This window comes from Artemia franciscana, unplaced genomic scaffold (assembly GCF_032884065.1).
Source record: "Artemia franciscana unplaced genomic scaffold, ASM3288406v1 PGA_scaffold_151, whole genome shotgun sequence".
NCBI classification, from domain to species: Eukaryota; Metazoa; Arthropoda; class Branchiopoda; order Anostraca; family Artemiidae; genus Artemia; species Artemia franciscana.
In genome coordinates this window covers 107554-123838 of record NW_027062633.1, presented here as the reverse complement: position 1 = coordinate 123838, position 16285 = coordinate 107554, and the positions used below count along the sequence as shown (strand labels likewise).

The following is a 16285-nucleotide window of genomic DNA, read 5'->3' as shown; positions in this document are numbered from 1 at the left end:
TGGCCCTTAGCCCTCCCAATTAAACTCAGATAGAATCTATATACCTTAAACAAAACAAAAATATACAAAAACATACTTATATCTTTTCCAATAAGTTGAAGAGCTAGCAAGGATATGTCCGCATCTGCTTTCAAGTACCACACAACTAGTGCTGTCAAAAATAATACAAGAAGTATCGTCAGGAAGATTAACATGGTTATCGACTAGATCAGTTGAATTCCAAAGAATATTCACTTCAAGAAATTGAGGGCCCAAAAAACTACAAAAAAATCAACATCAACACCAAATTACTTAACCACATAAAAACATAATAAAACATAAAAACACTAACTCCCCCATATGGCTTAATACTGAAGCTAAGTTTTGATGAAATTTACAGGATAATAACTGACATAAGAGCAAGGTGAGCTCAATACTCGGTTCGGTACTTGTGTCTTATAGCCAACACACTCAGGCTCTGTGGAGAAGTTAAGTTTGGTTAATGCTAGTGAAATAACCGGTTTTTTTTCAGCCCATGGGATGAAATTCATTTAGTTTGCGATCTGTGTTGATATGAAATAGCGTTTGACCATGGATGTTAAAATGACAAAGCGAAAAATTTGTAAAATGATAAAATGGACAAACCAGTGTTGCAAAAACTTTGGTAAAACTGGTGCAAACAGTATTACTGGCTTTCATATAAAGTGAATATACCACTCGATGCCTTTTTTAATGCTGTTTACAAATAGAATAATCGCTTCTACCGCAAATTCAGACTTAAGCACTTTTTGACCTCTTAAAAATGACCTATATATGGGGTCATTACAAATCTGTAATAGTTTAGAAACGAAATTGGGCTATATATTTGCACATCAAGGGGGGGGGGGTAAAGCATAGCATATATTAAATACGTAAACTAACCATTGCTGTTTTTTTATGTGTTTGTGCACATCAAATTTTAATGAGAAGAGAAATCACCAGTGCAACAGCACAAACACATAAAAAAAATACAGCAATGGTTAGTTTACGTATTTAATATATGCTATGCTTTACCCCCACCCCTCTGATGTGCAAATATATAGCCCAAATTTGTTTCTAAACTATTAAAGATTTGTAATGACAGATCTGTAACAAAAAAATAAAGCAATGGTTAGTTTACATATTTAATATATGCTATGTTTTACCCCCACCCCTCTGATGTACAAATATATAGCCCAAATTTGTTTCTAAACTATTACAGATTTGTAATGACCCCATATATAGGTCATTTTTAAGAGGTCAAAAAGTGCTTAAATCTGAATTTGCTTTAGGAGCTATTATTATATTTGTAAACAGCATTTAAAAAGGCATCGAGTGGTATATTCACTTTATATCAAAGCCAGTAATACTGTTTGCACCAGTTTTACCAAAACTTTGATCGAACAAATTAAGCTTCACATCAAACCAGGATCAACAATCATTTCAGATTGCTGGAGGGGTTACAAAACACAGAGCTGGAACAATCAGGTTTTACACATCTGACTGTGAACCACACAAAGAATTTTGTCGACCCAGAAACTGGCTCATCTACCCAAAAAGTACAGAAAATGTGGGGTTCTGCAAGGTGGAGGAACAAACGGCACCGAGGTACATCCCGCCATCATTGAAAATTACACCTATCAGAGTATATGTGGGGGGGCAGCAGTAACGGCAGAAGGCAGAGCTAATTTCAACGCAATTATTAGCGATATTTCTGCGCTCCGGGCGCATATTTCTAAGTTGTAGTTTTCATAATTTTGTTGATTAAATATTATATTTTCCTCATACTTTGCTTTATTTCATTAGCATTAGCCAAACTTCACTTCTCGACAGAACTTGAGTGTGGTGGCTGTAAGACACAGGTACTCTTGATTCCTCTTTCCAAATATAATAATCAATTCACTCGCAAATGCACCCTCCCCCCGGGTGATCTCATAATTAGCCCAAGGAATGTCAAAAAAATTAAAAAAAAACGCTAAAACAATGAAATTTTTGCTTTCTATGTCCAGGACGTTTTTATTTGTCAGTTTATCATGTTTCCTTCCACTATTACCCACTTTTTAAAATCATTTCAATAATATTTTGGTAGAATGCGCATTCAATCACACACGGATATAAATCCCGAACTGAGAAGGAAAACAGGTCTAGTATATAGGAGTTAGAATACATGACTCGATTGTAGACTAATGGAGAATTAAATTATTAGGGGTATATATGGAACCATAAGGGGAGGAGGTGCAATTGCGATTGAGGAGGTGCAAGTAAATACTATATTCGGAAAGACCAAACGAAAGAAATCAAGCAGTGTGTTCACTTTGGCCCTATGCCAATTATGGAATCTCGGATATATTTACTATATTGTATTTGCAGCAAAAAAAAAAAAAATCATACACTGTTAGAACGAATTCTAGATGAAGGGTGCTCATCGCTTGAAATTTGACTTGGCCAAAAACTTACATCAAATAGTATGGCTTTCAGATAAACATTACCATCGTGACATTAGAAAAGCCTAAATAATAAAATCACGGTTTCAAAAAGGGATCAAGGTCAAATCATTTGTAGGACTTTGCCAATTTGAAACTACTATAGCTTTTAAAATTATGGTTCCATAAAAGTATGGGTTTTCACATGACTGTATCAATTAAAAAGAATGTGAAAAAGGTATAACTTTAAAAATTTCTGAATTACATACCACACACAATTACTAATCTATAATTCGAAAATTAAATATTGACTGCCATAACCATTGAAACTGCGGCATTTACTACTTAACTGTAACTATCAATCAAGCAACTACAGCCTAAAATGATTTTTCGGGAGCGGTAGATACCAGTGTTGCCGCATGTTTTTATTTTATGTGCCCTAAAGCTAGCTAGGAACGCGTCCATCCAGTTTTCTGGCTTTTAAAATCACTAGGGTTTTTAATTAACAGTTTGAATTATTGGTCCCTTTTTGGGGAGCTTAACCATTTTTTTTATAATTGTCCACCTTTTTCTTGCTAATACCGTGATGAACGACTTCGAAAAATTAATAGCCCTAAGTTTTACAGATTAAGAATCGGCATAAGCAATAGAATTTATTGTTGTATAGTCAAAACCTCTCTTTTTTGAGTTTCAGTTTTTTATTTACAAGGGCTCATGGGCAACGGCAGCATCTTGTCTAGAGGGGGCTGTATTTGATTCGGCAATATCACCAGCAATTACTATCTTACCTTTTGAAATCTTTATTCACCAATAATCACCAAACATACAAAATCATAAGCCATCAATTAGCTTCAGCATTAACTTTCTTCGCTTACTTTACTCCAATTATCTCTTGGAATACTGTAATATATCAAACCCACTATCCCACTTCCAATTTTGAGAAAACATCAGCACCATAAAAGTGATTAGACACAACTCACATTACGGCAAGAAACAGCTTCTTATTCTAAGAATCCAATTCAAAAGTTTAAGGTTTGGCGATATTGAATATCAAAATTGATGCATCTACATAGCGTACCAGAAATCAATATTGAATATCGAAACGTAAACATCGATATCAAAAACGATACTTCAAAATTTCTGTTTATTTCGGACTTTTCCGACTGGCTGTCTCAGAATTTTCACTTGATAGCATTTTGGTCCTTTTTGGCCAAAATTGTGGCTCTAAATAAGTAGCAAAAAACACAGCATTGCTGTGGCGCATTCTTTTTTTCAACTTAAGAGGGTAGGGAGACTTTCAGTTTCCACTATAACAAGTCCTCTTCCAATATTCAAGAGTCATTAGTTAAAAATGATCACTCCTGGGAAACAAAATGAATAAACACAGATACTACTACTAATAATAATAACTCACTATAGTGCCAAGCCACCTGAGGCCAATCTAGCTATGCACACTCCTCCATCCTGATCCATTCAAAGCCTCTCTCTTTGCACCCTCCCAGGAAGCTCCCGTTTCTCTTAAATCTTTCTTTACGACATCCTCACATCCCGACCGCGGCCGACCTGCTTTCCGTTTAGCCAAAGACGGTTGGTCCAAAAGAACAATCTTCGGGAATCTGTCATCCTTAATCCACAGAACGTGCTCTCCGTGATCATATTTCTCGAAAAATATGCAAAAGTTCACATTTTTGTAGACAGGTGCTAGAAACCTCTGCTTAGAAGAGTTCTCTGACATGCTGAATTTGGGTGTGTGTTTTCATCAAAATCATTCTCCTATTTTTGGCGTGTTTTACCCCTTTTGCGACAAGTAAACACATTTCTCAGGTTCGTAACTTCTGGGAAGTAGCTTTAGTGCAAACCTATGGCGAACGTACGAAAATCCACAGCAATACACGGAAAAATAAAACACTCCGGCAGCACAGGTAAATACTATAAAAAAATGATGGAATCTATGGCCACGGTAACTTTTCCTGTCTATTCTGATACTTGGTTTCTCCTTAAACCAGAAAAACTTCTTTTTTCTGACAAAATAAATACATATGTCAAAACTAAAATTATAAGTATTGCAAAATTCCTTTTTAACAATAATAATCCCAAGCCGGCAACTCTGGAAAACACTGGTTCAAATGATGCCATTTACCGGTTTATTGGACTCCCGTCCAGATGATTGAAGGCTGAAAAACAAGCTATGATTATTTCACCCTATATACCTCAAGCACAACAACAATGCGGGCTGATCGACTCGTTTCCGAAGTATTCATTGGAAAATGGATCAAGTCAAAAAAAAAATGTAACTACGGCGATAAATACTTCTGAAGTTCTGTAATGGATGTTAAGCTACAATTCAAAAGAATGGTTAAATTCTAAATGTGTGCTAAATTCTAAAAGGCTGAAGTTCGTACCCGCGAAAAACTGATCGCAGTAGAGAAAAAAACATTACTAACGCAATTTAATGAACAGTGACGCGTCGCCCATGTTTCTTTCCGCCACTTAGCACAAAAGGGGTGGTTGTAGAACCTCGCAAAGGGGCTCATTCTACTGGAATGAAAGGTTTTAATACCCATTTTAAGCGGGAACGAAAGTCATATAAAGACAACCAGCTCCTCGAGCGCCTTTCAGTCCCAGGTATCCTCGTACCCCATCCTGCCCCCTTTAAGCATTAGATAAAAACTTTTAGATAGCAATTTATCTCAGAATAACCCAAGTAACCCCAAAGGATAAATTATGTAATCATCCTGCAATCATTACTTAATTATCCGGTGCCACTCTCCTCCCCCCCCCCAACAAGATAAAACGAACATGTATCATTTTCCGTTTTAGTTTAACCAGTCCTATGCTGGATTTTCGTTCCTCAATTCAGGCCCTTGTCCCTCTTACTATGTCACTTAATTCCACTACATAAGATTCAGGGTCAGAATTCCCTCCTTCAAGTAAAAAAGACAAATAGACTATTCAATACTCACCTAATAGGTAGGCCCTAAGCCTATATCTTTGAATAACTTTGACTAATTACAATAGTTGGTTTACTTCAGACCCCTTCCCCCCGATAAAAACATAAATATTGTTTTTTACTCAATCTTTTATGTTTTAATTTAGAAGAAATAGTTACATGTTCTATCGCAGCCCAAAATAATTTGGGCTATATATTTGCACATTAGGGGTGGAAGTGGGGTTTAGGTTACATTATATTGGGTTTGGTTTCCATAATTTTGTTTCTAAAGCCTTGTGTTATCGTCGTGTTTTGTTGTTTTTCATTAGGATTACCCTAACTCTCTGATTACCGACAAGTACCCATTTTTACGGATAATACTTTGTACCCTAGCTACCGCTCTTGGTTGAATTTCTATGAGCCGTCAAAAGGCTATTTGGCCCATAGAACTAAAAAGGCTGCCTTATCACTGCCCAAAGTTGTTTAATTCAGTCCCTTATCTCCAGATTCAAAACAACAATATTGGATATTTACTTGCCCTCCTGTGTCTTAATTGCGGACTTGATTTGATTCTGAGCCCCGCTCCACATTAACAATACTTTCTATCCCTATCAAATTAATTAGGGAGGGAAGAAGCTAGGCATAACAAGAGGGTGGTACTCGGTGGTGAAACGAAACATTTCCTAACTGGATATACATTTTGGTAAAAAAAAATGTTACTCTTCGCCAAAGTAGCGCTTTTTCTCTTTTTTGGCTAGAGATGTTGCAAGGATTTTCTCCAAAGTAAGGGATTGGCATGTTTTTATGAATTTCGTGCTTTCATACGAAATCATTTGGTAAGAATGTCTTATGTGCATATTTTTCACTTTCACTATGTTTCATATTAACTGGCCGCTTTAAAGGGGGGAGGGGTTACACAGCGTCTTTTGTCAATAATGCAACTGATAAAAGAAAAATAACCTTAGTTTTTGAGATTACAAGCTGGACGCATTTTATCTAAAAATGACACATTTTTGGATTCTCATGGAGCAAAAAGTTGATATCGCTGCCTAAAGGTGTTTTTTTAAGCCCCCGAAAACACGCAGTACGACATGGAATTTAGAGCAAGCAAGATAGTTTGTCAATTTGTTTGCCTGTCTCTGAATCGGGGCTACTGATTGTTTGACGTTTTAAGAACTTGTCAGCGCTATTTAAATTCACGAAACCTACATTTTTCCATTTTTCCGTTCCTTGGCCACAATTAGGAGTAATAATTATTGAAGTTTTTCCAGGGGAGGGGGCAAGCTTGTAAAAAATTTGCGAAGGGTGTTGGGGGAACTAAATTTGGAAGAAAAGTTATTATGCAAGAAAACGTCGTATTTTTCCGAATATAACAAGATTTAATACTTTATGGACATTTCCGGTTTTCTATGTGGAGTAAAGCCAGTGGGGGTCCTTGCTCGGGACTATTATTAAAACTATGGGACTACGATGAGCAAGGAGAGAGAAAAAGAGAGAAATTAAAGAGTGGAACTAGACGAAATTAAAGACTAGCATACAACCTAATTTTTGGCATAAAGCAGAGAATACTAAATACTGTTTGCGTAATCAATCAATCAATCATTTATTAATACTCAAAAGGTAATTACAAACGTAGAACAGTTACTTGACCCAAGAAGCTTGGCTTGTAGTGGGCTTGTCGTAATTAGCCTCATAGCTATAAAATACAAATTTTTTTTTAAAAACTTGGAGTAAGTTCCTGATTTTAATCATTAATTAACTCGCACAAATGTGTACATTGGGGCTATAGTCCCTGCAATATGCTTAATACTGTTATTTTACGTTAGTTTCCTATTGAAACCTTGTGCAGACAAAGGGTGGTCTACCCGCAACACCTTGAACATTTGTCTGGAATGCGAGATTCGTCATGCTTTAACAATGTATTGGCATAAGAGGTGGAAACCAATGTATTAAAAAGAGACATTATTTTTGCATTTGTGCATTAAAAAATTGGCTGTTGAAATTTTGAGAAACGATTAATTTTGATTTTAAACACTTCTTTGAAACATCGGAATGAGAAAGTTTTCATATCATCCACACCACAACCGAAAAATTTCCCAGAAATCATAGGCAGCGCAGTAGCGCTGTCTAAGCAAAGAGCGATGTGGGCACAATGTGTTAATTTTTTGGGGGGTGGGGGTTTGTTTCTTTTAAATCAATACATAGGAAGCTGTAGTAGAAACTTTGAAAAGATCTCATTCGATTGGAATTTGAAAGGGCTGGTGCCCTTTTTAACAGTCGAAAGTGATTGGAGGTCAATCAACCCTTTCCCATACCCATCATTTCCCCTAGCACATCCAGTCAAAATTTTAAGATAGTCATCTTGTTTAGCGTAGTTGAAGTCCGGAAATCATATCTTTTAGGAAGACACCCCTCACAGCTCTCAGGGCAAGGGCTGTATGTTATACCCTGGGGGCATATAAGGAATTCATAAATAGGGTGGTCGTATAAGCTTCAGAAGGGGCTTATTGAATTGGTAATCAGAAGTTCTAGTGCATTTTAAGAGTCAAAGTGATCAGAGGGCAGCTAATACCCGCCCCCCAGGCCCATCATTTTCCGAAGCACATCCAGTCAAAATTTTAAGATAACAATTTGGTTCCGCGAAGTTAAAAGGTACGGAAATTACGTCTTTGAGGATGAACGCCCCACAGCCCTCAGGGCAAGGATTGGAAGTTATGCCTTGGGGGCATATAAGATTTTTATAGAAAGGGTGGTCGCATAAGCTTCGGAGGAGGCTTATTAGACTGTTAATCAGAATTTCTAGTGCCCTTTTTAAGAGTCAGTGATCGGAGGGCAGCTACCCCTCCCCCGCCATCATTGCCCCAAACCCATCCAATGCAAATTTTCAGATGGCCATTTTGTTTAGCGTAGTTGAAAGGTCCATTAATTGTGTATTGGAAGATGACAAGCCCCCATAGTCCTCAGAGCAAGGGTTGTAAGTTATCCCCCGGGGACATATAAGGTTTAAATGGAAAGGATGGTGGTATAAACTTCGGAGGAGGCTCATTGGATTGGAAATCAGAAATTCTAGTGCCCTTTTTAAGAGTCGAAATCATCGAAGGGCAATTAGCCCCCCCCCCCCCCGCCTTACGGTCTGTTACCCCCAAATGTATCCGATAGAAACTTCGATTACCATTAGTTCAAAAGCAGTTCAAATATCACATAACAAGGTCTTTGGGGTTGACACAATCCCCTATGGTCCGTGGGCAAGGGTTGTAAGCTATACCCCGGGGCATATAAGATTTTCTATAGAAGGGGTGGTTGTGTGAACTTTAGAGGAAGCTCATTTGATTGGAAATGTATTGTTCTAGTTCGCTTTTAAGATTAAAAATTGACGAAGAAGGACAACAAGCCCCCCCCCCCTCCCTGACACCCTATTTTCTGCAAACGCACCCGATCTAAATTGTGAGAAAACCATTTTGTTCACAATAGTCTAATGACCATATAACAATGGTTTCAGGGTGCCCTCCACCGCCCAGGGACAAGGGTTGTAAGTTATGACCCGGACACATAAGGTTTTTAAGGAACGAATGGTCGCATAAATGTCGGATCGGACGCGGCTCATTCGATTAGAAGTCAGAAGATAAGGTGCCATTTTTAAGAGTCGAAAGTGGATGGAGGGCAGCCAGCCTCTCCATCACCAGCCAATCCTTCCGCAAAACACATCCAATAAAAATTTTAAGAGAACTCTTTGATTCTGTTTTATTGAAAGGTTCAGTAATTATGTTTTTGGGGACGACAACCTCCCAACAGTCGTCGGGTTAAGGCCTGTAAGTTAAGCAATTCGTTCATAGCTTACATATAGTATATTTTATTTATAAACGTATGTATGTTTGAGCTTTATCATATGCGTTGCAATAGCACTGCCAAGGCAAAACACAAAATCGCGGAAAAGAGCATAAGTAAAGCAATGTGACCACAATGCATTATTTTTTGAGACCAGGACACTTCGTATAGATGAAGTTGTCGTAGAAACTTTGAAAAGGGCTCGTTCGATTGGAAATTGAAAGAGGTAGTGCCCTTTTTAATGGTCGAAAGTGATTAGAGGGCAACCAGCCCCTCTCCCACGCCCACCATTTCGCCAAACACATCAAGTCAAAATTTTGAGATAGCCATTTTGTTCAGCGTAGTTAAAAGGTCCAGAAATTATGTCTTTGAGGATGACAGCCTGCTAAAGCCCTCAGGGTAAAGGCTGTAAGTTATGCCCTTGGGGCATATAATGGTTTTATAGAAAGTATGGTCGTATAAACTTTGAAGGGGCTCATTGGATTGGTTATCAGAAGTTTTAGTAACTGTTTTAAGAGTGTTAAGTGATCAGAGGGCAGATACCACCCCCACACGTCGTATTTCCCGAAATACATCTGACAAAAATTTTGAGATGACCATATATTGTCGTATAAACTTAACGAGGGGTTTATTTGGTTGAAAATTGAATGGATTAGTGGCCTTTTTTATAGTCAAAAGTGACTGAAGGGCAACCACCCCCCCATGCCCATCATTCCCCCTAACACATCCAATCAAAACTTTGAGATAGCCATTTTGGTCGGCATAGTTGAAAAGCCTAAAAATTATGTCTTAAAGGATGATACATCCCCCCCACAGCCCTTAGTGCAAAGGTCGTAAGTTAAGCCCCAAGGGCATAAACGGTTTTTATGGAAAGGTTAGTCGTATTTCGGAGGGGGCTCATTGGACATAAAATCCGAAGTTTTAGAGCCCTTTTTAAAGGTTGAAGTGATCAGAGGGCAGATACACCCCCCCGTCGTATTTTTCTTAAATGTATCCGAGAGAAATTATGAGATAGTCATTAGTTCAAAAATAGTCCAAAGTTCACACAAGGCCTTTGGGATTGACACAATCCCTCAGAGTCTGGGGGTAAGGGTTGTAAGTTATACCCCAGGGGCATATAAGGCCTTTATGGAAGGGATGGTCGTGGAACTTTACAAGAAGTTCATTTGAATAGAAATGTATAGTTCTGGTTCCTTTTTAAGAGTGAAACATGATGAAGAGCACCTTCCCCTCCCTGACATCCTCTTTTCCCGAAATAGACTCAACTGAAATTTTGAGATAGTCATTTGTTACCAATAGTCCAAAATCATATAACAACATCTTTAGGGTGGTCACAACCTCCCAGAGCCTAGGGGCAAGGGTTGTAAGTTATACCCTGGGGTACATAAAGTTTATATGGAACGGGTGGTCGTATAAACTATCGATCAGATGGAGTCCTTTTCATTGGAAGTCGGAAATTTTAGTGCCCTTTTTAAGAGTCAAAAGTGATTGGCGGGAACCAACCCCCTCCCCCCGTCATTTCCTCAAACTCATCCAATCAAAATTTTGAGATCATTATTTTGTTCGATATAGTTGAAAAGTCAATAAATTATGTCTGAGGATGATGCCCCCCCAAATGAAGATGATACCCGTCCCCTCAGGCATTGACGCAAGAGTTATAAGTTAATCCCCAAGGGCATATAAAGCTTTTATGGAAAGGATGTTCGTATAAATTTCGGAGGGGGCTCATTGGAATTAAAATCAGAAGTTCTAGTGCCCATATTAAAAGTTGAAGTAATCTGAGGGCAGATACCCTCCCCGTTGTATTTCCTCTAAATACATCCGATAGAAATTATGAGATTGCCATTTGTTCAAAAATAGTCCAATTTCACACAACAAGGAATTTGGGATTGAAACAATCCCCCTGAGTCTGGGGGTAAGGGTTGTAAGTTATTCCCCAGCGGCATATAAGATTTTATGGAAGGTGTGGTCGTGTGAGTTTTTAAAAGACGCTCATTTGACTGGAAATGTATAGTTCTAGTTCCTTTTAAGAGTCAAACATGATGGAGAGAATCAGGCCCCCCCCCCCCCCTCTCTGACATCCTCTTTTCCCGAATCGCATTCAATTGAAATTGTGAGATAGCCATTCGTTACCAATAGTCCAAAAATCATATAAAAATGTCTTTAGGGTGGACACCACCCCTCAGAGCCCAGGGGCAAGGGTTGTAAGTTACGCCCTGGGGTGTATAAGATTTTTATGGAACGGGTTGTCGTATAAACCTCATTTCATTGGAGATCTTTTCATTGGAAGTCGGAAGTTTTAGTGCCCTTTTTAAGAGTCAAAAGTGAATGGAGGGCAATCAACCCTCCCCCCCCCCAAGCCTAACATTCTCCAAAACACATTCAAGCAAAATTTTAAGAGAACTATTTTGTTTAGCATTATTGTATGATCCAGTAATTATGTCTTTGGGGATGTCAACCTCCCCACAGTCCTCAGGGCTGTGCGTTAAACAATTCGTTCATTGTTTATATATAGTATATGTTATCGAGAAAGGTATGCATGTATAATTTGCGCTTTATTGAAAACAAAATACATTTTAAATTTTTCCCTTTTTTATTTAATAAATAAAAATATTAACAAGAGCTAACAGCTCATATGACACTTGTGACGAGGCCAGAAGAGCTAAGAGCCAAGACCTCATATGGTATGACCTATAAAAAAAAATTATAGGGATCAATAGATTGTTTTGAAAGGAAAATCAGAGGCTTAATTCCGGTCGGGATTTAAAATAAGAGCTCTGAGTCACGATATCCTTCTAAATATCAAAATTCATTAAGATCCGATCACCCACTCGTTAGTAATAAATACCTCATTTTTTTATTTTTCCTCTCCCTTTAGCCCCCCAGATGGTCGAATCTGGGAACAATTTGTGCAGCTCCCTGACAAGCCTACCAATTTTTATCGTCCTAGCACGGCCAGAAGCACCAAACTCGCCAAAGCACTGAACCCCTCCCCCAACTCCCCCAAAGAGAGCGAATCCAGTACGGTTACGTCAATCACGTATCTACGACATTTGCTTATTCTATCCACCGAGCTTCATCCCGACTCCTCCATTCTAAACGCTTTCCAAAATATCTGATTTCCCCCTCCAACTCCCCCAACATCAACAGATCTGGTCGGGATTTGAAATAAGAGCTCTGAGACATGAATTTCTTCTAAATATCAAATTTCATTAAGATCCGGTCACCCGTTCTTAAGTTAAAAATACATCAATTTTTCTAATTTTTTCAAATTAACACCCCCCCCCCAGCTCCTCCGAAGAGAGCGGATCCGTTCCGTCCCTTATTCTTCCCATCAAGTTTCATCCCGATCTCTCCACTCTAAGCGTTTTCCAACATTTCTGTTTCCCTCATCCAGCCCCCTATGTCCCCGGATCCAATTCGAGTCGAAAATAGAGCATCCGAGACATAAGATCCTTCTATATATCAAGTTTCATTTAGATCCGATCACCTATTCGTAAGAAAAAAAATAACCCAATTTTCACGTTTTCCAAGAATTCCGGTTTCTCCCTCCAACTCCCCCCAATGGCATAGGATCTGGTCGGAATTTAAAATAAGAGCTTTAAAGCACAAGATCCTTCTAAATACTAAATTTCAACAAGATCTAATCACCCATTCGTAAGTTACAAATACTTCATTTTTCCGAATTACTCCTGCCCCAACTCCACCAAAGAAAGGGGATCCGGTCCGGTTACGTCAGTAACGTATCGTAGACTTGTTTTTATTCTTCCCATCCAGTTTCATCCTGATCTCTCCGCTTTAAGTATTTTTTAAGATTTCCAGTCCCTCCACCCAACTGCCCCCCAATGACGCTGGATCCGGTTGAGATTTAAAATAAGAGATCTGAGTTACGAGGTCCTTCTAAATACGAAGTTTCATGAAGATCCGATCACTCCTTCATAAGTTAAAAATACGTCATTTTTTCAAATTTTTAAGAATTAAACCCCCCCCCCCCAATTACCCCAAATAGAGCGGATCCGTTCCAATTATGTCAATCACATATCTAAGACTTCTGCTTATTTTTTCCACCAAGTTTCATCCCAATCCCTCCACTTTAAGCGTTTTCCATGATTTTAGGTCCCCCCCCCCAATGTTGCCAGATCCAGAGCTTTGAGACACGATATCCTTCTAAATATCAAATTTCATTGAGATCCGATCACCGTTCATAAGTTAAAAATACCTCATTTTTTGATTTTTCAGAATTAATCCCCCCCCAACTACCCCAAAGAGAGCGGATCCGTTCCGGTTATGTTAATCATGTATCTAGGACTTGTGTTTATTTTTCCCACCAAGTTTCATCCCGATCCCTCCACTCTAAGTGTTTTAGATTTTAGGTCCCCCCCAACCCCCCCCCCCCCCCAAAGTCACCAGATCCGGTTGGGATTTAAAATAACAGCTCTGATCCTTCGAAACATCAAATTTCATTAAGATCTGATCAACCGTTCGCAAGTTAAAAAAACTTAATTTTTCTATTTTCTCCGAATTAACCGGCCCCACTCCCCCCCAGATGGCCAAATCGATAAAACGACTATTTCTAATTTAATCTGGTCCAGTCCCTGATACGCCTGCCATATATCATCGTTCTAGCTTACCTGGAAGTGCCTAAAGTAGCAAAACCGGGACCGACAGACAGAGAGACCGAGAAACAGACAGACCGACAGACCAACAGAAATTGCAATTGCTATATGTCACTTGGTTAATACCAAGTGCCATAAAAATTTAAGGAATAAATATCAGCATATATAAATTAAACAATCCAAGGTCAATTGTTGTTTTTTTAGTATAGCGCAAACTATGTTCTGGTCTTGAGAAGGCAGGGGGGGTATCAGTCTTAAAAATGTTGATTTTTGCTCGTTTTGAGTTTGACTTGGCTACTCGCCTACTAATGTTAATTTTGCTCGTTTTGAGTTTGACTCAGCTATTTATTGTAATTTCTGTTCGGTTTGAATTTCATTTCTTTATTGATAGTGATTTGTGGTAGTTTTATGCTTGGAAGAATATTTGACTTATGTCTGTTCTTTTTGGCTTAAAGGAGCTCTTTACTTTTCTTTGAAAAACTTGAAACTTGTTTTGTGGAAAAAGTTTTTTAAATTAATCTATGAAAAATGTTAGAACTTTGGCTCATACTCTATAGGAGATCATAAGTTTCCAAGAATACCCTTTCGTTTAAGTAACATCTCTAAAAAAAAAAAAATAAAAAAAAATTTTTTTTTCAAAGATGAAATTGGCCAAACCCACAAAACGCTCAAAGAAAGGGCCGCTAACCTACCAATAATTATGTACAGATACCCGAATTAAAATTGATTTGCTAAAGCTAAGCAAAAGAGTTATGAAACAAATACCACAGGCTCCTAGTATAACAGATTTTTTTTTCATTTTTTATATTTACTTTACATTTACATATTTTAACTTTTTATTTTAGTATTATATAAGCCTTTATAACGTTCATTTAGTATCATTGCTATTAAATTATAATATGAAAAAAACTTCGTTTTCTTAAAGAGTTAAAGAGGCTGCATCCCAAAGTCGAACCTTAAAACGTACAGGAATTAGGAGAGGCAGTTGGCCTCTCCAAACCCCACGCTTTTAAAGACTCTTTTGTACAGGTTTTTTGTTGTACACCAACAAACCCCCAGCTCTTAGCTTGTGTGCTCTGTGTCTGGGAAACAGTTTCAATAATTATGTTAAAATGTAAATGGAGTGGTCAACTTCATTGTTACTAACTACTAGTTTCGGCGCAATGGTTCTCCTGTCCTCTTGTGTTTAACATTTTTCGAAGTTATTCCATTATTCATTTTTTTTTAATTAAAAGAGGGCCTTTCCGAAGCCGAGAGCGGGGGGTTAGGGGGGCGGCAGCCCCCCACAACAAAAAACCTGTACAAAAGAGTCTTTAAAAGCGGGGGGTTTGGGGGGCGGCAGCCCCCAAACTGCCTCTCCTAATACCTGTACGTTTTAAGGTTCGACTTTGGGACGCAGCTTCTTTAACTCTTTAAGAAAACGAAGTTTTTTTCATATTATTTCAGTACGTTTTTCTACAATCCATGGTGGATGTAATTTAATAATAATTTTTCATGTTTATTTTCTCACTTTCTGTATCAATAAATTCAAACTGACAAAATTATCTAATTTTGATAATTTTAATAGTTTAGCAGCTTAATTAAAAATTTAGCAGCTAGTGGTTTTTACCCACCCGCCTCCGGTTTATGGGCCCAGTGCGCTTCCGCTGCGCCAAGCTGCTGTTATGCTTGTTATCAAACAAGTTATTACAATAGAAAATTTCACCAACGGCTTCAATTAGGAAATCAATTTAAATGGTTCTTTTAACTTGCTTCCATCAAGCCTTAACCCCCGCTTCAGTATAAATTCTTGTGAACATTCCAGTATGTAATTCTGATCACATGTTTCCATGTTTATTTTCTCCCTTTCTGTATCAATAAATTCAAACTGACAAAATTACCTAATTTTACAAATTTTAAAAAGTTAGCAGCTAGCAATTTCGATCCACCGACCTCTGGGTTATGGGCCCAGCACCCTTCCGCTGCGCCAAGCTGCTGTTAGTGTAAGAATTTTTCAAACAAGTGATGCTATTACAAGAGAAAATTTTACCTTCAATGGGGAAATGGGTTTTTCTAAGCTAGAAAATCGGATTTTCCGACGAAACTTTCCAGGAAAATTACTCGGAGAATTCCGCGTCGAATGAGTCTTCGTACACCCAGATCCGATGTCGGCTGTGACCTGTAGGCGTGGCAGAAAAAAAGGGTTTCTGTCATTTTTCTCAAATAAAAATTTTACGGATCAAGACAGAATTTTTTGAAGCTTTCAGTCAGTCTCACCATGTCGAGCTGATCATTTTGATGTACTTGATGTTGAAATTCGTAACTTTTAAGAACAAAAAACTTAACATGGGCTCTTATGGGGAAATGGGGTTTTTCTAAGCTAGAAAATCGGGGGGTTAAGATTTTCCGACGAAACATTCAAGCAAAATTACTTGGAGAATTCCGCGTCGAATGAGTCTTCGTACACCCAGATCCGATGTCGGCTGTGACCTGTAGGCGTGGCAGAAAAAAAAACA

At 38.2% G+C, this 16285-nt stretch overlaps 1 protein-coding gene across 4 annotated transcripts in view; it reads right to left on the bottom strand.

The window, feature by feature from the left end:
• Positions 1 to 16285, bottom strand: part of LOC136041330 (dehydrogenase/reductase SDR family member 7-like) — a 53950-nt gene that overhangs the window by 24404 nt on the left and 13261 nt on the right. For 2 of the 4 annotated variants that reach the window (XM_065725958.1, XM_065725957.1), the window contains one exon: positions 77 to 259. In XM_065725958.1, coding sequence (XP_065582030.1) covers positions 77 to 194 — 118 coding nt within the window. In that variant the 5' untranslated portion in view covers positions 195 to 259. Of the gene's footprint in view, positions 1 to 76; positions 260 to 2689; positions 2793 to 15819; positions 15949 to 16285 lie in introns of those variants that run through there. The other 2 variants (XM_065725960.1, XM_065725959.1) reach the window with 2 other exon arrangements.